Source organism: Gopherus evgoodei, chromosome 2 (assembly GCF_007399415.2).
Source record: "Gopherus evgoodei ecotype Sinaloan lineage chromosome 2, rGopEvg1_v1.p, whole genome shotgun sequence".
Lineage (NCBI taxonomy): Eukaryota > Metazoa > Chordata > Testudines > Testudinidae > Gopherus > Gopherus evgoodei.
The window spans coordinates 135,944,738-135,968,762 of record NC_044323.1 but is presented as its reverse complement, the minus strand read 5'-3'; the positions used below and the strand labels follow the sequence as shown (position 1 = coordinate 135,968,762).

Sequence of the window (24,025 nt, the reverse complement as noted above, 5' to 3'; positions counted from 1 at the left end):
GTAATTCAACCAGAGGTTGAGGGTCTATTAGAGGAGCAGGTGGGTGAAGTTCTGTGGCCTGCAATGTGCAGGATGTCAGACTAGATGACCATGATGGTCCCCTCTGACCAGAAAGTCTATGAGTCTAAGCCTCTCACTTGGAAATATACCCCCAGTGAGACTGGGAGAGAGCTCACAAGCATAGCTTCTCCCTGAATCATAAATAGCTTATAATCCCGTTTTTTCAGTTACCTATTCCAATCCTCCGTTTTTGTGACTAGAAATTAACATTTTCAACTGCTAGACTGACTCACAATTTTATCTCCTATTGTGCAAACCTTCCTTCCTTGTTTTCTCTATTTTATTTCTCCTCTTGCCCATTTGTACTCCGAATTCTTAGTAGGTATCACTTCTGTTCACATTATGCTCATACTTGTCATCCATCCCCATCAATGTGACATTTCCCTTAGCATCTTGCCAGCATCAATCCTATGACTAGCTTTGCTGTTACTTCAAATGAGTGGGCCAAGTTCAGTAGTGGAGGGGCACACAGTGTGGGAATTAAACTCATGCACATTGAGCAGCTTCCCTGGATACAGCATATTGACGAAGTAACCAGTGACAGGCAAGCAGCAAAATTCAGAGGAATCAAAGCAGAAATGGTCATTTTCATAATTGTTCAGGCCAGCCCACAAAGCAATCTCTGAGGGAGGATTACACAGATGAGCCAGAATATTGGAGACTTATTTTACATATGATTAAATCTGAACCACGGAAAACAGGTTATAGTATACAAAAATATCTAGAACAAAGATTCAAAGCCATATAAGCTGTTAAATGCCCTTCCCAAAAAGAAGCATAATAAAATAACACGGCAACCTTAACAGAGTAAAGTGCTCAAAGTTAGGAAATGCCAGAATTAAGATCGCTTATGCAACTTAAATTCTCACTCCCTTGGGCCAAATGCATTATGATACTATCTTTAATTGCATGTGTTATATTTGGATCCAGCAGAAAAGACACAGAGACAGAAGGAGTTGATAGAAACTCAGCTGTCTGCTGTGGTGGTAGCTCTATTGTTCTTGCAGCAAAAGTGAAAAAACAACATGAAAGTGAGGCTCTGCACTGGAGAATAGGGGAGTGCTCAAATGTTTAAAGGGACAGGACATCATAACATAATCATATATAATGTTTTTCCATGGGGCCACAGCTTCATTCAGTGAAAGGACAGTTATCTGTTCCGTAACTGGTGTTCTTTGAGATGTGTTGCTCATGTCTGTTCCACAGTCGGTGTGCGTGCTCGCCACGAGTACCGGTGTGTGAAGTTTTTCCCTTAGCAGTACCCGTAGGGGGAGCACCCCCTGGAGTGCCGCCTCTATAGCGCACTATAAGGGGAGCCGCATGCTCCCTCCACCCTCAGTTCCTTCTTGCCGGACCAACTCCGACAGAGAGGAAGGAGGGTAGGGTGTGGAATAGACAAGAGCCACACATCACGAAGAAAGCCAGTTATGGAACAGGTACATGTCCTTTCTTCTTCGAGTGATTGCTCCTGTGTATTCCACAGTAGGTGATTGCAAGCTATGTCTGATGGAGGTGGGTAGGAGTTCACAGATCCCAGGCTGAAGCACAGCTCTACCAAAGCCAGCGTCATCCCTGGCGTGGGAGACAATCACATAGTACGATGTGAACCTGTGTACTGAGGACCAGGTAGTGACTCTACAGATGTCCTGGATAGGGACATGGGCCACAAAGGCAGCCAACAAGGCCTGAGCCCTAGTCGAGTGAGCCTTAGGATAGGTGGTGAGGGAACCCCTGCTAGGTCGTTGCATGTCCAAATGCACGATGTAATCCACTGGGAAAGCCTCTAGGTGGAAACCGGTTGACCCTTCACGTGCTCGGCTGAAGCAACAACTAGTTGCGAAGACCTGCGGAATGGCTTAGTCTGATCCAGATAAAAAGCCAGTGCCCTGCGCGCACACATCGAGCATATGGAGGCGGTGTACCTCTTTAGAGACATAAGTTTGGGACAGAGGACAGGCAGGAAGATGTCATGGCCCATGTGACCACCTTAGGGAGGAATGCAGGGAGTGGGCAGAGCTGCACCTTGCCCTTGTGAAAAACTGTGTAGGGGGTTTCACAGCTCACGGCCCTGAGCTGACGTGATAGCCACGAAGAAGGCTACCTTCCATGAAAGGTGAGACCATGAGCATGTGGCTAGGGGCTCGAACGGGGGCCCCATGAAGCAAGATAATACCAAATTTAGATCCCACTGAGGAACAGGGGGTCTATCATATGGAAAGGACCAGTCTATTCCTTTGAGGAAACGCCTGGTCATGGTATGGGAGAAAACCGAGCAGCCCTGGACCGGTGGATGAAATGCCAATATAGCCGCCAGGTGCACCCTGACGGAGGAAGGTGCCAGGCCCTGAATTCTAAGGTGAAGGAGGTACTAAAGGATAAGTTGGAGCGGGGCAGACATTGGGGAAGTACTCTGCTCACCCACTCACCTGGAGAACCTGGACCACTTCACCAGGTAGGCTGGGTGCGTGGATGGCTTCCTACTTTCTAAGAGGACACACCTGACCCCTTCTGAACACCTTCTCTCCTCCACATCTAGCCATTGAGCAGTCACACTGTCAAACGGAGGGTGGCTAGGTTGGGGTGGAGGAGGTGGCCCTGGTCTTGGGAGAGTAGGTCTGGACGGAGTGGCAACGGCCACGGAGGGGCCACCAGCAAGCCCAGGAGGGCCCTGCATCAATATTGCTGGGACCAAGCTGGGGCGATCAGGAGGACATGTGCCTTGTCCATTTTCACTTTCTCTAGGGCTTTGCCGATGAGGGGGAACGGGGGAAAGGTATAGAGGAGCTGACACGACCATGACAGGAGGAAGGCATCTGAGATCGCATTCCTCCCAACCCCCGCTCTGGAACAGAACTGGTGGCAACGCCGGTTCTGTCGGGTCATAAACATATCTGCTTGGGGAGTGCCCCACGCTCGGAAGAGCTAGTGAGTGACCTCTGAGTGGAGCAACCACTCGTGTTGGGAGGAGAAAATCCTGCTCAAGCAATTGGCCTGTGTGTTGTTGACACCTGACAGGTGGAAAGCTTTCAGGGAGATGTCGTGAGCTATACAGAACTTCCAGAGGCTAAGGGCTCCCTGGCAGAGGGCCGAGGACCGCGTCCCGCCTTGCCTGTTGATGTAAAACATTGCGGCGGTGTTGTCCGTGAGTACTCTGACCACCTTGCCACACAGTTGTGAGCTGAACGCCACACAGGCTAAGCGCATTGCCCTGAACTCCCTGACATTTATGTGATGGGACAACTATGTGCCGACCACGTCCCTTGGGTCTGTGAGTTCCCTATGTGGGCCCCCAGCCCAAGTTCGACGCATCGGACATGAGATCTAGTGATGGCGTTGGGTCCCGGAAGGGAATCCCTTGGAGCACATTGGCCAGCCAGGACCACCATTGTAGTGAGGCGATCACTGGCGCCAGTACCGTGAGGACTTTGTCCAGCCTGTCCTGGGCCTGAGAGAACTCTGAGGCCAGCCAGAGTTGGAGGGGCTCCATCTGAAGTCTGGTGTGGCGGACTACATACGTGCATGCTGCCATGTGGCCCAGGAGCTGCAGTCATACCGTGGCCGTGGTCACGGGGAACTCCATGACTGAGGCTATGAGCTCCTTCAGGGTCTGTAACCTGCCATGGGGAAGGGAGGCTGTGGCCTTGGAGGCATCCAGGAGAGTGCCTATGAATTCTATGTGCTGAACCAGAACCAATGTCGACTTGGCCTCATTTACCAGGAGGTCTGGGTTGGCACACGTAGCCAAGAGCAGCTCACATGGTCCTGTACCTGAAACCGCAAGCTGCCCTTGAGCAGCCAATCATCAAGACAGGGAAATATCTGGACCCCTCGGTGTCTGAGGTAGGCCACCACTACCACCACACACTTTGTGAATACCTTGGGTGCAGTGGACAGGCCAAACAGGAAGACTGTAAACTGGTAGTGGTCCTCTCCCACCAGGAAACAAAGGAAGTGTCCATGCCCCTCGAATATATGGATATGGAAGAATGCGTCCTGAAGGTCCAGGGCCGCATACCAATTGCCAGGTCTAGAGCGGGTATGATGCACGCTAGAGACCCCATGAGGAACCGGCATTTGGCCATGAACTGATTGAGGTCTTCCAAATCCAGGATAGGCCTGAGCCCCCCTTTTGTCTTTGGGATAAGGAAGTAACGGGAGTAAAACCCTTTTCCCCGGAACTCCCTTGGAACCTTCTCCACAGCTCCCAAGCTGAGGAGCCGACCCACTTCCTGCAGGGGTAAATGTGACGGGTCTTTCCTGCTATCCGAGGGAGGGGGGTGGGGGGTCAGGGGTGAGACAAATTGTGGTGTGCAGCCTTGGGAAATGGTGTTGAGGACCCAACGGTCCGATGTTATTCAGGACTATTCCGCAAGGAACGCACACAAGCAGTTACTGAAGGTAAACTTTATTGGTAGGAGGGTCCTCTCGGGGACCCTCCTGCAACCAGTCAAAAGCACCTCTTGCCCTGCTGCTTGCCCCCCAATGGCCCAAGCTGCGAGACTGCCTTTGAGGTCACCTCTTTTGGGTCTTGAACTTCTTATAGGCAGGCTCACATTTTGGCTGGGGAGCCATGGTGGGAGCCTGTGGCATAGGCTTTTCCTTGGGCAGGACGTAAAGCCCGAGGGTTTGAAGGGTAGTAAGTGAGTCCTTCATGCCATGAAGTTTCACGTCTGTTTGTTCTGTGAACAGGTCCTTGCCATCACAGGGAAGATCCTGCATCACAACCTGCGCTTCCGTGGAGAGCCCAGCCAGCAGTACCCACAATACCCTGCGCATGGACACCGCTGAGGCCATGGACCAAGCAGCCATGTCAGCTGCATCCAATGCTGCCTGCAGAGCAGCCTTCGCAGCAGTGGCATCATCCTCAATGAGCACCTTAAATTCCTTCCTTTCAAGCTCCGGAAGGGAGGGTTCGAATTTAGGCAGTGATTCCCACAAGTTTAACTCATAATGGCTGAGGAGGGCTTGGTGGTTGGCCACCCAGAGTGGGAAACTGGATGACTAATAAAGTTTCCTAACAAACGAGTCCAGCCTTCTAGAGTCCTTATTCTTTGGTGTAGGTCCTGTTTGACCCTGTCTCTCCCTATGATTTACAGATTCCATCACTAGGGAGTTGGGGGCCAGGTGGGTATAGAGATTTTTGTGCCCTTTCGTAGGCACAAAATATTTGCGCGCTGCCTTCTTTAATATTGGCACAAGGGAGGCCAGCATTTGCCAGAGGGCATTGAAAATGTTAGCCACCCCTTCGTGCAGTTGGAGGCTCAACGCTACTTGCTTCAATAGCTGCTGGTGAGCCCTGAAGTCCTCCTGCGGTGCGGAGGAGGATGGGGCTGCAACCTTGTCCTCCAGCAGGGGGGAGGAGGCCGGTACGGAGCTCTGCACGTCGGTCGGCGCCGTGGGATCTACTCCTTGGTCAGAATCCTTGTGCGGTGCTGTGAATCCATGATCTATCCCTTGGAGGCCTGGATAGTGAGGTGGATGGTAGGTCCGACGAGAAGGGGAGCGCCTACAGTGCCTGTGCCTGTCTCATTGATACTCTCTGCTTGGTGTGGAGCGGTGCCTGGAACTCCAACCTGACAGCACCCAACCAGACAACCTAGTGGGTGATGAAAGCAAAGGCCGGAGACTGTGCCCTGATAGGACGCTGAGTGGCGAGTGGGCCCGAGAGCGGTCCCCTGATTGGGATCTGCCTCAGGTCAGGGTCGACTGTCTAGAATCCAGCGGTGGCTTGCCTCTAGAGCAGGACCCAGGTGCCGGTGGTGCCCCAGGTACCTGCAGAGTCAATGTCTCGGGCCACCTGCAGGGTCTCCAGCGTCGAAGGCATCTGGACATCTGGAGAGGCCTGAGCTGATGCAACCAGGCTGCTCCGCTCGACATGAGTCAGAGCTCTGGAGCCTCCGGAGGAACTGGGGCTGCCCGACGCAGGTCTAGATTCTCCTCCTGCTTTCTATTGATGCCGCTGAGAAGATGGGCCTCTCTCTCTTTCTTAGACAGGGAGCGGTGCCAGCCACCAAGAGGTGCCAAGGGATCACTGTGTACCGAAGACGAGGGGCCCGGTGCCGAATCTGATTGGTGCACCAAGGTTGGGGCCAGTTCTGACTCCATAAGAAGGGCCCGAAGTCTAATGTCTCTTTCTTTTTTAGTTCTAGGTTTAAAGGACCTGCAGATCTTACAGTGGTCACTAATGTGGGATTCACCCAAGCAGTGGAGACAGTTGGCGTGCAGGTCACTTCTGGGCATCGAACGCCTGCAAAAGTAGCATGATTTAAACCCTGGGGCACGGGGCATGCCCCGGCCGGAACACTAACTAAGTGAACTGAAACTTGTTGACCTAATGAATGCAGGGACCACTAACAACAAACGACGAGTTCTGGGATTAGATGCAGCGAAGCGGAGCTGGAGCAAGTAGTTCTGGCAGCAAGAAGGAACTGAGAGTCGGGGGAGCGCGTGGCTCCCCTTATAGCGCGCTATAGAGGTGCCACTCCAGGGGTCGCAGCAGCACTCCCCCTACGGGTACTGCTAAGGGAAAAACTTCCGGCACCGGTGCACATGGCGAGCACGCACACCTACTGTGGAATACACATGAGCAAGCACTCGAAGAAGAATTAGGAGTTACTCAATATTTCTTTTTATCCTCCTGGTTCAATGTGCAGCCCAGGCTTAACATAATGCACACCATTCAAACTCTACACTGAATACAAAATTATTGATTTTATCCTGGATGTTTGCAGTGCTCTCACTATAGTCTAATAGTGCTTCCACAATCATCAACATATCTTCACAAGAATCCTATGAGATTAGGTAGCACTATCCCCATTTTACAGCTAGGGAACTGAGTGTAAAAGAGATTAAAGATAAAATTGTCATAAGCATTCAGTAATTTTGTATGTCTGATTTGAGAGAGACAGGGTTTTCACAGTACTTATTTTTACAGCACATTATGTATTTAAAGCTCTGCTCCAATAGACTTCGTTTTCAAGAGCTCAGTACTTCACAGATCTAGACCCAGATGTCTCATATGGCATGCCTCACTTTCCTGGTGCCCAAACAGTGATCAGCTGTGAACAGTTTGGTTTAAATGACTTTCCCAGCAAGTCTGTGGTAGAGGTAGGGATAGAATCCAGTTCTCCAGGGCAAATTCAACTGCCTTAGCCCTGAAACCATGCCTTCTCTTTCTACTCAGCACCCAACTTCTGCAACAAATGAGGCAGGGTCAGAAATCCCACACAGAACTCAGTGGATTGCAATTGCTTTTGTGAGAGATTATAGTCTATTGTGTACATGAATATTTCAGGACTGTTTAAAGTATGGATTATATAAATGTTCATGTAAGGACTTCACAAATGCATAGCATTGACAGTACTATACTAGAGTATCATGGAAATGTGTGTCAAAGGAGTTTTATAGACAGGTATTATTGTGCAGTATTCTGCCAATAGAAGAAAATTGACTTGGACTGCTTGAGACCTGTTTCCACTTCTAGCAGGAATGAAACCCACAATTAAGTTATGAGGTGTTGCTAACAATTTTGTTCAGGATCCTTACATTTAGTTATTAAACTTAGGACCATAGATAAAATTAAAATGAGCACATTTGGCATTTTATTGGTACTCTGCCTAAGAGTACCCGCAAACAGACTTTTGTCATGTTCATCCAATTTCATTTCTAGCATCATTCAATGCTTCTTAATATAAGGAACCTCAAATTTGTAAAAACAGATGACGAGGGCATGGCTTTACTTTTAGACGCATGGAGTCTGATAATTTGAAAAAATGTCCTACTACTGATATTTGAAAATTGGCTGCTGTAATTGTTACTCCAGGTGTTTTGGTAACTTTTATGTCATGGGCAGGAGCCTCAGCCCTGAAGGAAGCCCCCTACCATCCTCTCCTTTTTAGCCTGTCTCCCCACCCACCCCTCTCCTGCTGGCCATGAGAAGCGAGTGCTGATATGTGCTGTCTTGCGGGGCGGGGAGGGAACGTGACTCTGCAACCTATATCCTGTTTCTGCATAACCCGCAGAGAGCTTACCCGATTGACAGTAACGTTTATCCTCTCTGCTCTTCCCTATCCTTGTCCCACTCTCATGCCACTGTTCAGCAGTGCCCATGCCCCTTTCTTAAACCTGGCTCCTACCTCCCGTCCCTGACTCTCCCCGTTCCCTCCCTCCATCTGTTTGAGCCCCCTGCACACACAGTTTGCTCCATGAACAAATTCAGCCCATCCCTCCCTCCAATTTGCCCCCCACCCTTTTAGCCTTGTTATTCTTTGTGAGGGCAAAGTAAGGGCAGAAGCTTCATGAGATGTTACTAAGCATGCTCAGTAACAGCAAAGCAGCAAATTGTGCCAGGAAGCAGTCTGTATTGCTACACAGGCCACGCTCCCAGCTGTGTGACGTGCATGGTAGATACAGGATAGCTGTGCACAGCTTACAGGGCATGTTAATACTAACTTGGGCAATGCACAGTACATGGCCGACAGGACAGCAAGTCAGCCCATTAATATTATGATCTCCTAATTTGGAAAGAAGGGCAATACCAGGCAAAATTGTACCTCTATCCCCCTCATCTGAGCTCCCATTCTACTTTTCTGTCACATTGACCTCGATCACATTTTCCCCATCTACACTGACAGTCTATCCTGGTGAAACGTTTCCCAGATTTCTGGGGAAAACTCAACATATTACAAACTTTCGAACTGGACACTACATAAAAATGGACATCTTGAGAATGACGTAACTGGTGTCAACTGTGATACACAGCATGTAAGATCCACTTAGCTAACTGGAACGCAGTCCATGCTATCGGAACACTGTACAGATGGTGTGCCAGTGAGGAACATTTGGCTGTGCTTTTACAATGGTTAATGCTATTAGTTCTTTTGGATGACAAGCGCCAGAAAGAGATACTGTAAAACACGGCATGAAGTTATATAGCAGTGTGTTCAATTCAGCTGCTGACAAGCAGCTTTGCCTATTTCCATCTCTTGAATTATAACCCCTTTTATTAAGAGTGGCCTCCCATGCCCTCTTCTTCCAGAGGTTAGGACAACAGCGTGTTTCCTAAACTGTTTTGATTTGTTTTGCAGGTACCACAAACTGCACCTCTTAAAGCCTTCCTGAGACAGGAGCAAAAGTAATGGATATAAGACAGAGGATCACCCAGCCACCTCCTTCATTAAGTGGATGTCTGGTGTGCGGTGAGGGAGCGGGAGGGAGGGACATGCCACAGCAGTAGAGATGAACATACTTTTAAGCCTTCAGTACTAGACTTGACTGGTTCCATGTCACTGTGCAAATTTGGAGAAGAATTCCTCCCTCAACCTGAGCCCGTGCAGTGCTCTTTGTATACAGTCTGGTTACTGGGGCTGTGTACAGGGGAAAGGATTTGTGGCAACAGGAGAAGATGAACATTTCAGTCAGCTATAGCTATAAGTCTTTCAACAAGATTCCCATCTTCCAGGAAGAGGATTCTCAGCTAACCTTCCTCCATTCAGTGGGTTCTAAATACTTCATTTAACTTTATGAAATAGGCATCCAGTGTGTCCTTGGACAAAGCCTTTTAAAATTTGAATTATAGGTTTGTAGAAAGCCTCAAAGATTTGTTCCGTTTTTCCAATGTTAAATTTATGCTAAAAGTTTTAATCTCTGTTTACAGAGCACAGGCTTGCAAAGCAGACAGCATTTCAAGCTGTCAGATTCTTCTATGAACAAGAGGGAATGCAATGACTCTGAAACGTATTACAGCTTGCATTTGACAAGAAATGTATCTATGGATTTATTATAGTCCTTTATCATACTCCTTCCTTTTGTTTTTCTTAAATACACTTTGAAAAAGAAAACCATCATGTCACATTCTGGTTTCTAAATCATACAATGACTAGATTATCTTGGCAGGTACCTTCCACACCTACATTCCCTATAATTCTATGATTAGCTGTTCAGCTACCACTGGAGTGCTGAGTCCTATAAAGAAAAAAACCTCAGTGTGCCTCAATACATCTTTTCAGCATCATTACATTGTTTTATGAAAATGATGAAGAATTTATTCAGATGAAAGGCGTATATTGCCTACATGTAAGTTATTGAAGATTTAGTTTTTCCTACATTTAAGTTATTATCTTCTGTGACTTGTATGTCTGAACTGAGCATGCCAGCAACTATGTTCAACAGTGGTCCTCAACCAGGTGTATGCATACCCCTGGGGGTATGCGGAGGTCTTCCGGGGGTAAGGCAACTCATCGAGATATTTGCCTAGTTGTACAACAGGCTACATTAAAAACACTAGCAAAGTCAGTACAAACTAAAATTTCATTTAGACATTACTTCTTTATACTGTTCTATATATCATACATGGAAATGTAAGTACAATATTTATATTCCAATTGATTTATTTTATAATTATACAGTAAAAATGAGAAAGTAAGCAAATTTTCAATAATAATGTGCTGTGACACTTTTGTATTTTTATCTCTGATTTTGTAAGCAAGTAGTTTTAAGAGAGGTAAAACTTGGGGATATGAAAGACAAATCAGACTCTTAAAAAGGGGTATAAGTAGTCTGGAAAGACTGAAAGCCACTGATGTAGGATACCATGAAAAGTACAGTACAGGTACAGTAATACCCTGGAGGACATTGATTGGTATTTCTCCCCTTTCTTCACTTAAATCTTTCTGATTTACAGTAAGTGAGTTGATTGCACACCTACTGTGACTGTACCAATAGCAATCAGATTAAATGCAAGTAGTTTAAAAAAGTCTTTGTTGCTATACTGCACCATTTCAAATTTTTACTTAAAAGAAAAAAATCCATGAAGTTGTAAGAAAAACCCCTTATGTAAGCTATATATTTAATATGAGGCAATACTGTACATTGTCTTAACCTCTCTATAAAATAATTCATGTTTTATCCTTCTCATATTCAGTGGTACGACTCCATCCCTTGTGAACGCTCTTCAGTCTTCCATTTCAAACCATGTATTTGTCTGAAACCCACAATTCATTTCCCCCATAGCCAAAACCATCTCAGATGGCTGCTGACATCCACAAACATAATTCAACATGGCTTAGCTTTCAATTTCAACATAGCCAGACTGTTTGAAGAAGCAATTGCAGAAAGTTCTTCAAACTGCAGTGCAATGAGGGGACAACCCTTCCTTCTGCAATACTTATACACACTGTACCGGTCTACCCCAAATGTTTAGCCGTAGTTGAAGTGTGGTTGGGGGAATCAAAATTGGCAAACAAACAATCATAACTCAAAAATCTATTGAAGAAAGATCCTTATTGTCCCAAACCTTCTCTGAGTTCTATCCCATTCCAACTCCATTTCTCATACCTCATTTATTTTCTGAACTTAAGTCTATTGGTGTAATACCACTGATCTTTGTTCTTTCTCCATCCACTCTTTCACTATAGGCACTAACATCTCTCACATTCTTCACCCGAGTGGATCAGTACCACCTTAAAGTCTTGCTCTGCCTAAATGAATACTGACAATTTTCAAATCCCATCTCAAGATCCATCTCCTTTTCTCCACCACCACAACTGCACATATATTTGTACCTTTAATAGAGCCATTTTACCCTACTACCTGGGCCTCTCAATTACCTATGCTCAATCAAGTGGCTTTAAACTAGTCCACAGATTCAGTAGGCCATTGTCAAGGGGCCCAGTTTTGTGTTCTCCCAACACATAATTCCCATTGCATTTTGGTATAGCCCAGAATACCAAATGTGCTTATACAGACTTTTTGACTGTGGAATTCTCAACACTTCTGCATGAAGAGCATGATACAAAAATAAACTATTGTATTTACTCAAGAGCAGCAATGCATTTAAGTCTCCATTTGCAAATTAAACATGACATTAAGTTTGAAATATACAAACTGATAACAATCAAACTTTATTTAGGTGTGACACTTTTCCCTTTCTTAAAATTGAAGAACGAAGATGAGTGGTTACCAGCTATTTTAAACCTTCACCAGGTCAATCACCTATTTTTTGTCAAATCTGAAATACTGTATCCTCCCTGGCAGGTGCTCACCCTCATCTTCTCAAGATTTGTTGCAGCACATGAAGGCCAAATTCCTAAAAGAACACTTACTTTTGACTTGTTGTTCAGGAGCTTTGATGTGAGTCACCATCCCTGGCATGTTTACACTATTCCTGTGCAGGTATTTCAGGAAGACATCAGCATTCCTCCGAGCCAGAGTACAAGCCTACAAGAAGATTTGATAGCATTTGATATTGCTGTGTTTGATGGGGCATTAACAGACAGATACACACACACATACTTTTTTCTGCTTACTATGTCCTATTCAATACAGAGCAGACAGTTAAAAAGATCACTATTTTCAAAGCAAATAGCAGTTAATTCAGGACTAGCACTGAACACTAAATAGCATTACCAGCAATTTATACCTGAAGTTACTTAAAAGCGATCATCTTCTCCATACTTTTAAGTGCGGCTCAAGGTACACAGAGTGGATTGTATTTATGTATTTGGCATTATTATGTAAACCAAGTGCACAACTTTCAGTAATCACCTGGATATTGTAAAAGACCCACCACTAGTTTAAATGGAAAAAATAATTGCTCTGCTGAAATTAAACCAAAAGTACTGAAAGAAGACATGCCCTTTAAAAGGTCTTAAAAGCATTCAAATCAAAAGGCAACAAAACAGCCAGAATCTAGTTGCATTGCCAAGACCCAGCATAGCTGCCTTCCTAACCTGAACTTCTGACTATATATCAAATACTATATATAGGCCTCGTGTCTTTTGTTTGTAATGAAGCAGAACATCAAAATACTACTTTAAAAGGTTAGGTGAAGACAGCACAGATATGACCAATGACAAAATCACTGAGACAGTAATTTATCAGATCATATTCTCATAACAGCCCAAAAGTTCAGACATTTGCAACTGAGAGATCCATTTGACACTGCCCCTACAGTTATACTAAAATTCATGTTTTCAGTGTCAAGTATCAGAGGGGTAGCCGTGTTAGTCTGGATCTGAAAAAGCAGCAAAGAATCCTGTGGCACCTTACAGACTAACAGACGTTTTGGAGCATGAGCTTTCGTGGGTGAATACCCACTTCCTCAGATGCATGTAGTGGAAATTTCCAGGGGCAGGTATATATATGCTAGCAAGCAAGCTAGAGATAACGAGGTCAGTTCAATCAGGGAGGATGAGGCCCTGTTCTAGCAGTTGAGGTGTGAAAACCAAGGGAGGAGAAACTGGTTCTGTAGTTGGCAAGCCATTCACAGTCTTTGTTCAATCCTGAGCTGATGGTGTCAAATTTGCAGATGAACTGAAGCTCAGCAGTTTCTCTTTGAAGTCTGGTCCTGAAGTTTTTTTGCTGCAGGATGGCCACCTTAAGGTCTGCTATAGTGTGGCCAGGGAGGTTGAAGTGCTCTCCTACAGGTTTTTGTATATTGCCATTCCTAATGTCTGATTTGTGTCCATTTATCCTTTTCCGTAGAGACTGTCCAGTTTGGCCGATGTACATAGCAGAGGGGCGTTGCTGGCATATGATGGCGTATATTACATTGGTGGATGTGCAGGTGAATGAACCGGTGATGGTGTGGCTGATCTGGTTAGGTCCTGTGATGGTGTCGCTGGTGTAGCTATGTGGGCAGAGTTGGCATCGAGGTTTGTTGCATGGATTGGTTCCTGAGCTAGAGTTATTATGGTGCGGTGTGCAGTTACTGGTGAGAATATGTTTCAGGTTGGCAGGTTGTCTGTGGGCAAGGACTGGCTTGCCACCCAAGGCCTGTGAAAGTGTGGGATCATTGTCCAGGATGGGTTGTAGATCCCTGATGATGCGTTGGAGGGGTTTTAGCTGGGGGCTGTATGTGATGGCCAGTGGAGTCCTGTTGGTTTCTTTCTTGGGTTTGTCTTGCAGTAGGAGGCTTCTGGGTACACGTCTGGCTCTGTTGATCTGTTTCCTTATTTCCTCGTGCGGATATTGTAGTTTTGAGAATGCTTGGTGGAGATTTTGTAGGTGTTGGTCTCTGTCTGAGGGGTTAGAGCAGATGCGGTTGTACCTCAGTGCTTGGCTGTAGACAATGGATCTTGTGATGTGGCCGGGATGGAAGTTGGAGGCATAAAGGTAGGCATAGCGGTCGGTAGGTTTTCGATATAGGGTGGTATTAATGTGACCATCACTTATTTGCACCGTGGTGTCTAGGAAGTGGACCTCCTGTGTAGACTGGTCCAGGCTGAGGTTGATGGTGGGGTGGAAGCTGTTGAAATCGTGGTGGAACAGCTTCCACCCCACCATCAACCTCAGCCTGGACCAATCTACACGGGAGGTCCACTTCCTAGACACCACGGTGCAATTAAGTGATGGTCACATTAATACCACCCTATATCGAAAACCTACCGACCGCTATGCCTACCTTCATGCCTCCAGCTTCCATCCCGGCCACATCACACGATCCATTGTCTACAGCCAAGCACTGAGGTACAACCGCATCTGCTCTAACCCCTCAGACAGAGACCAACACCTACAAAATCTCCACCAAGCATTCTCAAAACTACAATATCCGCACGAGGAAATAAGGAAACAGATCAACAGAGCCAGACGTGTACCCAGAAGCCTCCTACTGCAAGACAAACCCAAGAAAGAAACCAACAGGACTCCACTGGCCATCACATACAGCCCCCAGCTAAAACCCCTCCAACGCATCATCAGGGATCTACAACCCATCCTGGACAATGATCCCACACTTTCACAGGCCTTGGGTGGCAAGCCAGTCCTTGCCCACAGACAACCTGCCAACCTGAAACATATTCTCACCAGTAACTGCACACCGCACCATAATAACTCTAGCTCAGGAACCAATCCATGCAACAAACCTCGATGCCAACTCTGCCCACATAGCTACACCAGCGACACCATCACAGGACCTAACCAGATCAGCCACACCATCACCGGTTCATTCACCTGCACATCCACCAATGTAATATACGCCATCATATGCCAGCAATGCCCCTCTGCTATGTACATCGGCCAAACTGGACAGTCTCTACGGAAAAGGATAAATGGACACAAATCAGACATTAGGAATGGCAATATACAAAAACCTGTAGGAGAGCACTTCAACCTCCCTGGCCACACTATAGCAGACCTTAAGGTGGCCATCCTGCAGCAAAAAAACTTCAGGACCAGACTTCAAAGAGAAACTGCTGAGCTTCAGTTCATCTGCAAATTTGACACCATCAGCTCAGGATTGAACAAAGACTGTGAATGGCTTGCCAACTACAGAACCAGTTTCTCCTCTCTTGGTTTTCACACCTCAACTGCTAGAACAGGGCCTCATCCTCCCTGATTGAACTGACCTCGTTATCTCTAGCTTGCTTGCTAGCATATATATACCTGCCCCTGGAAATTTCCACTACATGCATCTGAGGAAGTGGGTATTCACCCACGAAAGCTCATGCTCCAAAACGTCTGTTAGTCTGTAAGGTGCCACAGGATTCTTTGCATGTTTTCAGTCGTGTTTGCACCTCAGCATCGAACACTAAGAGGCTTTCAAAGGTTTCAGTGAGGCATATTGTTACGTCTTTCCAGAAATTTCAGAAGTCTGTATGAATAGCAGTCCACTACTACTGATTTGTTATACTGAGAGTCTATCTTTAATCCATCCAGGAATAATGAACCTATGTATCCCAGCAATCTTCAGCTGCTTGTTTAGCCAATTTCCTTATCCTTTAATCTTAAAGACTGGGTCAGCCAAGCAGGCTAAATACAAGCCAATGACCTCCAAAACTGCTTCTGGATTCTTCTAGTTGCTATCTTAGCTCAGTCCCAACTGTGGATCAGTAGCAACTGGGTTCAGTGCTACAGGCCAACAGACTTATCAGATTTATTTATGACCAGATGGGGGTAGAGAATGAAAGTGATAAAAGCTGGTGTTAAAAGATCCTTTATTCTGACTTGTCAATGGACACTACTCTAACACCACACTACATGATGGACATTCTATGTATTTACTGACCATATAGTATTTTCCATATAGTCACATGTCCCACAGTTAGAGGCTATCACAATTATTTTAAAAGTGCCACTGACATATTACCATTGCTAAGACACCTTGATTATCAGCAAAAATTGAATACAAGTTGCCCAATACTTCTGCTTCATCTTTTCATCAGATTGCTGTTGTGTTGAATTTCTTGTACTATATTTTAAGGATTTCTTATTTCTCTGGAAAACAGCAGCCTTCACCCCCTCACCCCCCTCTCCTGAGAGTCTCTCTAACTCTCCTTCTGCTACCCTTCCCCCTTCCAAACTGGCTCTCCTCTTCCTAAGTGATTTTTTGTTTACAATTTGGTTACAATTCTACTCTTAAAATAAAGATAGTGGTTCAGATTTTGTAATAGTAATACTCGAAGACATGGTGGCACTATAGCGTTTTGGAGCTTTACTGTAGTGTAGAATATTATTTTGTTATTAAGAGCCATTATAAAATACCACAGAAGAAGGAGCACAGAATCAGGTTTCCCCACTGTAGCTCTAGCACTGCTGGAAGCTGCTTTGAGTCACTGGGAGCCACTGTACTGAGCGGCTGTTGCTTCTTTTAAAGAAGTCTCTTTCAAGTGTTCTGGGAAGCGGTGGATGCTGAAAAGAGTGAGTCTCAATTGCACATCTATCACAGTGGGATGGCCGATTCTCTGTGCTCTCTGCTGAAGTTGAACTGGAAAGGTAATTATATAAACTGGCAATGTTCTAATCACCACGAGAAACAGTCAGATGCCATTTCCTGTGTAATCACCGTTCAGGAGCTCACAAAGCCATGCACATGTCACTGGGTTTTTCTTGGGTTTTACGGGTCCATTCGAGATATGTGAAGCAGAGGATGTAACTGCATGCCTCCCAACATGTAACCAACAACATCTTTACCTTCAGGAACGCTTCTTTTTGTTCAAGGTGCTTGCTTATCATAGGGGTCACATGGTCTGTTTCAGAGTTGGGACCCAGTTTGTCTGCTCCCCCACACCAGTCTTCTTCCCGCTTATATTCCTGCTCCAGACTCTCCAGCACACTGCACACCTACCAGCCAAAAGGAGACAAATATCTCTAGCATTTCAGATGAACAACACTGTGAAGTAGTGTGAGCCAGGAGACTTGAAACCAAGAACCCTAGACATCTAACCCCAGCTCTGACATAGATGATGACGGTGTCTCTAATTTATCTGCTTTCCATCCCTTCTCTCTAAAATAGGGAAACTGCCATCACCTTCTGCCCAGGATGTGATGTGGATTAAAACTCATGAAACACTTTGAAGATGAAAAGTAAGATATGGGTGATAACATACTAGTTATTTATGATGATAGGATTTTAATCAAGCTATGATCAGAAGTGCTTCCTTACATGCTTTCTGCACATATGAGACTTTCCCTGGGTGAGGCCCTTTCCAGAAACTGAAAATCCAAATCAATTACCTAATCTGGATTTGAAACACTGGGGAAAGAAAAAAAGCTCAAGAAGAGCAGATGAGGATTTAATATGTAGCTGATTTACCACTAAAGACAAAATCTAATACCAGAGGAACATTTTAGAGGAAATCCAGTATGAATGTTATTAATAACATGAATAATTTGTAACTAAACATTTTACAAACACACTGTTTTATCAATTACATGTGGTTTTTGCTTTCTGCTCAGTATAGAAAATAAAACTTCACTGACTGTACTGCAATTTGGTTATGGTCAGTTTCATTTTTTTAGACCTCACTTAATATAATACTGTCAGCGTTTCCAAGACAGCATGGGAAGTTCTAAATAAAATTTTTTTTTAAATACCAACATTTCTGCTAATATCATTTTTATAAACTTGAGCTCTAAGCTCATTAACTCTGCCACTGGAGCCAAAGGTAATTTTATAATAAAATACCATAAATCCCTTTATTATTCTGCAAGACATAGGTCTTCAAGAGTTCCTATACCTGCTCTGATGTTTTATAGAAGGCAACAGAAGCATTCACAAGTTTGAGACGGTCCTCCATCTTGAGCATCAGCTGCTGCCAATGAGAAGCAACTTTCTCAGCGCAGTCCCTGATCATATCCATATCATAATGATTAGCCTGCAGCATCGCCTCTGCTTTCTGCTGTACCTGCAGTGCACTTTGGTGTGTTTTCTGATAAGTTGAAATAAAATATTTAATTGCATAACATTTAAATGCATTTGCTTAAAATCCATGTTTCATTTTCTTATTTGCAATATTTTCTACACACGTATATCAGACAAAGGAAATAAAGGGTCAGCAGTGGGTTGCAGCATAACTTTTTCTAGATAAACAAATATGAAGTAAATGCAACAGAGACTGAAATAAATGCAACAATTGACAGTGACTATCAGTCTACAAGTGCAGCAACTGCAAAGCAACAGATTATGTAAGCCATACAATGCTCGCCAAGTTACAGTACATAAACTGATTATAAATTATGGCTTCCAGGTTTGTTTTCTCTTTGAATATGGAGGGGAAAGGTGGATAAAATGGAATGTTCTGGGTCCTGATACCCCAGGGGAGAATGCGGACTGAACCTCAAAGAACAAACAATTGAATCAACTGACTGGACACAATACTACTGTGCTATAAAATAATATTGAGAACTGTCTCTGATGAAAGCTGGTGACACTCTGGTGATTACTATCATTGTGAAATGTATGTACTAACAATATATGAGGAATTAGGAATATTCACTGATATTATGCTTTAAAGCCTGTGACCAAACAAAGGGAGAAATGGTTTTTCTCCCAGACAGGGAGAAAGGCAGCCTTCCACATATCTCCACTGTAAATTGAGCATTGTGGAATCCAAACAACAGATGCTCCTTTTACATACAAATCAAGAGGCAGATGGGAAGAACAGCACAAGCCTAAACACCAGGGTGCATCCTGAGTCTGGGGACAAAACAGTGAGTTTTGGAAATATGTAAGGGGATGCAAAAAGCCTTTTCATTTTTGTGTCCGTCTCCAAGGGGACGATCGGGTACAGAACCCTTTGAGCCTATGAAAGTTGATGCATGTAAGGAAATTGCTCGGGCAATGATTGTAACTGGTGAGAATTAACTTTTAGTCACAAGAAGAGCATTTTATTTGTTTTATTTGTAATCTTTCCCCCCTCTCTTTCACTCTTACTTGTAATCACTTAATTCTTCTTTCACTAGGTTCCTTGATAATAAACATATTCTTGTTTTATTAGAAAAGCATTTCAAGTGTGGGTGTTCAGCCAACTACCAGGTTGTTGTTTGTTGTCTCTTTGGAGGCAGCAAACTTGATAACTTCTCTGAGGGTTCAGTGAGAGGGACTGGATGCTGCAGGGGCAACTTGGCTCTGGAAGGGCTGTTGGTGTCACCCTGCAAGGGCTGGAGCCAGGTTGAGGCCACTGTGCAGTGAGCTGGCTGTTGGTTTCAGGGCTCTGAGGCAAAGCTACACAGCACAAAGGTTACAGGACAGTCAGTGACATAACCTCTTATTGGTCTGGGTGAAACCCAAAGCATCACAGTTTGATTACTGGATATCAGAATTATTCTCTTCATATAAACCTTCTTGCAGTCCATTTCACACTTATGTGGAGTGAAAATGGATAGAACAAGTATCCAGGGGGATGTGAAATGAACCAACTGATTATTTGTTAATGATAATACAGAACATTTTGTCCCCAGCAAAAACATAACCTGTTTGTAATCTGGAAGCCCTATGTACAAGAAGTTTGATTATACGCAAGTGCACTATTGTCCAGAAAATATTCAAATTAAAATTTGTCATCATTTATCCCTACATGGATAAATATCCATAGCTCAGGAGAGTTATACTCAATATCAAAGCTTTCAAGAGTGAGGACACACACACTGCAAATGGAGATGGGAAACAGAAAACTCCACAAAAAGGCAGCAAAACAGAAGGCATTTACGGTAAAATGGAGTTCTTCTGAAAACAAACAAGCTAATCAATCACTAGAGACATGATTTTAATGTTCAGAAAAAGTAAAATACTGAACAAAACTTTACACACTATCTCCCAAAATAGTGCATTCAAATTTGTGCCAAAATAGTGCATTAAAATGTGCCTTTAATTTTTGTCCAATTGTATACTGAAAGGATCGACAGGATTAACACTAACATACTAATAATGCAAGTTCAGTTAGGAAGGTCTCATAAAGATCACATTAACATATTAACAAAACCTACTAATTTACACTTACAATACTCTGAAGTTATGAGACCATGTTAGGAAAACTTTTATCTTATTTGTAATGATGCAATTTGTGTACATTCCCCATTTGTAACCAATTTATCATCTATTATATTAGCTTAGTCTTAAAACCTAAAAACCCACAGCATCCTATTCTAAACCACTGTTTGCAATAGTCTTTTGTTTGATTAAATCTGTCTCAGCCATTTTGTAAATACACAATTTAAATATTTATATAAAGGGAACTACCACTGCCCTTGACTTATTAAAAGCACTGCACTGACACAGAGCAGAATCACGACTGTCAGAATCCCTGCTTCTCAAAACTCTCTTTCCTAGGAACTGTCCTCACCTCCTTCCGTCTATTCACCCCAAATGTACACACTCATGTTATTAACCTTTTTGTTGTTGCCCAAGTGGTGAGAGATCTATCTAGAAGGTACATATGGATTTAATCTATTCTTCATGTTGCTTTATAAAAGAGGTGGGCAAACTACGGCCCGCGGGCCACATCTGGCCTGCTGGACCCTCCTGCCCGGCCCCTGAGCTCCTGCCCTGGGAGGCTCGCCCCCAGCCCCTCCCCCACAGCCTCTGTGCCATTGCTGCTGGTGCAATGCTCTGGGTGGTGGGGCAGTGCAGCTGCAGAGCCTGGCCTGACCTGGTGCTCTGTGCTACGCAGTGGTGTGGCTGGTTCCAGCCAACGCGGCTGTAGTGCTGACAGCCACCGGTGCTCCAGGCAGCGCAGTAAGGGGACAGAGAGCAGACGGGGGGGGGGAGGGAGGTGGATAGAGGGCAAGGGAGTTTGGGATAGTGGTCGGGGGCATAAATAGGTGTTGGAGCGGTCAGAGGGTGGGGAACGGGTGTTGAATGGGTGCAGGGGTACCAGGGGGCAGTCAGGAATGGGGGGGATTGGATGGGGCAGTCAGGGGCAGGAGTTCGGGGTAGTCAGGGAGAAGGTGTGGTTGGATGGGCCAGGGCTCCCAGGGAGGGGGAGCAGTCAGGAATGAGAGGAGGGGTTGGAATGGGGCAGCGGGGGGCAGTCAGGGATGGGGTTTTCGGGGGTGGTCAGGGTACAGGGAGTAGATGGGGCAGGGGTCTGGGGAGGGACGGGACAAAAATGGGGGGGGGGAGGGAGAGAATGGCATGAACACCACACTTTTCATACCTCTATAGCATGCTGGAACTGTTCATGTTCCCTTTGCAGCTGTTCTGCCTCCTGCAGGGAGCTAGCCGTGATAAGCCCCGCATTTAACATAGACTCCCCATTTCGGATCCAGCCCAGCACCTGAAACAGAACACAAGACAGCACAATTTAGAACTCCTCCTCTGATCAGCAAGAAAGGCTCCATTTCTATTATTACACAGAAGTAAGTTATTTGCAATTAACACTACTTAAGGAAACAAGACTTGTTCCACAACATAATGCCCTTGCCAGTGCCTGGAAAATAACACTACATGAAATTACAGATCCGCTTTATAACAGCTAACACATTAATTTAGCTGTCTAGCTGTCATGTTTCAGATCAAGAATTTGAACTGCGAGCATAAGACTTAGTAACTGTACATTTATGACTATTCGCACATACAAATGCTAAGATAATGACCACTGTTTTTTTTGTTTGTTTTTTGCTTTTAATTCTTAGTTGTCAATAAACTTGAACTCGAGCTATCCTTAAGTCATCCATTAAGCCTTTTACTGGGGAATGAAGCATTAAGTAGAACATACTGAGGCAATCTAAAGGACTAATGTTAATGCATGTTTTGGGCTCATCTCTCCCTTCTGACTTTTGAATGCTCATGGGTGAGTAGTTCTGCACTCCCATCAAGTGTGAACCCCACTGCCTGGCACTCACAAGAATAGAATCCCATTTGGTTCCCAGTGCAATACAAATGTGATAGCACCCATACACATCAGTAGCGGGTTTAAAACACAATGTCAAGTAACTAGTTAGGGTGTTGCATAACCACAGTAACTCGGAGTTGGATCTTCCCCCTCCAGCAGGGGGAACAGCGCCAAGCCTAGTTCTCCCTCTGACAACTCAGGAAGTTACAAACAGCAAGACCTCTTTTGACACTTATGTTCTGTTTATATGATATGTCACTTCTACCTCCCACGCTGTCAAAAATGTCACCATATTTATATGGCTATCTGTCAATACCTAGTTTGACAGTTAAGCACTTAAAGATGGAGTTGTCATGATACGTTGAAAGCATGTCAAGGACAGGAAACCAGGAAGGAAGTCAAAGAAATTAAACATTCTATATAGTCTCAAAGTGAAAAGGGTTAAAGTAGAAAAACATGGAAATGCAGAGTTAAGGTACCTCAAACAACTACAACTCTGTTCTCTGCTTCCACCAACCTGCCTACCCTACTGTAAGGTATCTCCACTCAGAACAAGCTTCACAGATCCAGTAACTGACCTTTAGAGTTGCACTTTTTGCCAGTTTGACCAGGAATATTTTAAATCAAGGTATTTTGAGGCTTCACTTATTGATTTTAACAAGTCCGCAGCTGTGGGGTATATATAGCAAGAAGTATTATCCTATTAGGAAGATCTGCAGCCACAGAGAATCTAATTAATGTATATTTGAGAAGTTAAAATGGTGATGAATTCCCCTCCATTTGTCATAAATCAACTCACCAGGAAGACTGGAGTAAGAATTGTATAAGTCTCGAAGATAGAAAGTTAGTACTGAAGTATTGTCAAGTTAAGTGCCATGGAGGATGAATCTATTCATGTAGATGGGGCAACTGTTAGCATGAAGAGCATCATACAGCAAAGAAATTGTATTGGTCATACTGTCAAAGTTTAACTGCACATGGGCATCATCTCCTCTCAGCTATTATGAACAGTTCTCAACATCACAGTTTGTAAACAAGGAGGATGATAATTTAGATCCACAAAGCTTCTTCCAGGTGCATTTCATATTAGATTGTTTCTCCTTTCCCCAGTTCATGGAAACTGCTAGCTTGTTCTCTCCCTCATTAATATTTCTCATCTTCTATGACAGGAAGGCATATGATGGTCTCATAAGGTGCAGTGGAAAAGAGCTAAGGTGCAATTCCACTCTTTGTCATTTTATAAATTTGACCTGGATAACTAACTAGCTAACTACACTGGCCTACAAGCTATTGATTTATGCTACTTTAATGGACATAAAAAAAATGTAGTTATTTTTTAGAAAGTCTTAAGAATTCATCGGGGAAACTTTGGTGTTTGTTCTTGGTTTCTCGAGCTAGAATGTATTTCAGTCTATAGTTGTGAAGCATTACTATGGTATAATGTCAACATAGGAGCTTTTGAATGGCTCAGGACCGAGTGGGGGCCTCCCTACAGGAGCCCCCTTCTATGATTGGGACATATGTTAAACTCCATAAGCTCTGGTGACCCCACTACAGATATCAGGAAGTCAATGGATATAACAAACACCATCAGAACACAGATGTTCAATTTTTTTTAAAATCTCAGTTAAGTTTCCTGAGGCAAAAACTATTAGATTACTTACGGAAAAAGCAAAACATCCTTATTTTTCAAGCCAATGTCTGATGTGTGTTGCATCCAGTTTACCTTTCACTTCTCCAAAAAATTCTCTTCTAGCCAGACACCACACATCTCTGGAGTTCAAGTCAAGCTCTACTAGCCCCTACATCGGAAGCAATCTCTCTTCTTGCACACCAAGCATCCCGAGTCCCCTCCAAGTCATACCGCAAAACCCTTCTTCTATACCACTCTCCACTGCTATCTACTCTTGCCCTAC

General features: G+C 44.5%; 1 protein-coding gene across 1 annotated transcript in view; it reads right to left on the bottom strand.

Annotated features, from left to right (window-relative positions):
* The window catches only part of TRIO (trio Rho guanine nucleotide exchange factor), a 458,240-nt gene that overhangs the window by 154,251 nt on the left and 279,964 nt on the right, over positions 1-24,025 (bottom strand). The window contains 4 exon segments of the mRNA XM_030551719.1: positions 12,162-12,276; positions 16,969-17,118; positions 18,015-18,206; positions 21,432-21,551. Coding sequence (XP_030407579.1) covers positions 12,162-12,276; positions 16,969-17,118; positions 18,015-18,206; positions 21,432-21,551 — 577 coding nt within the window.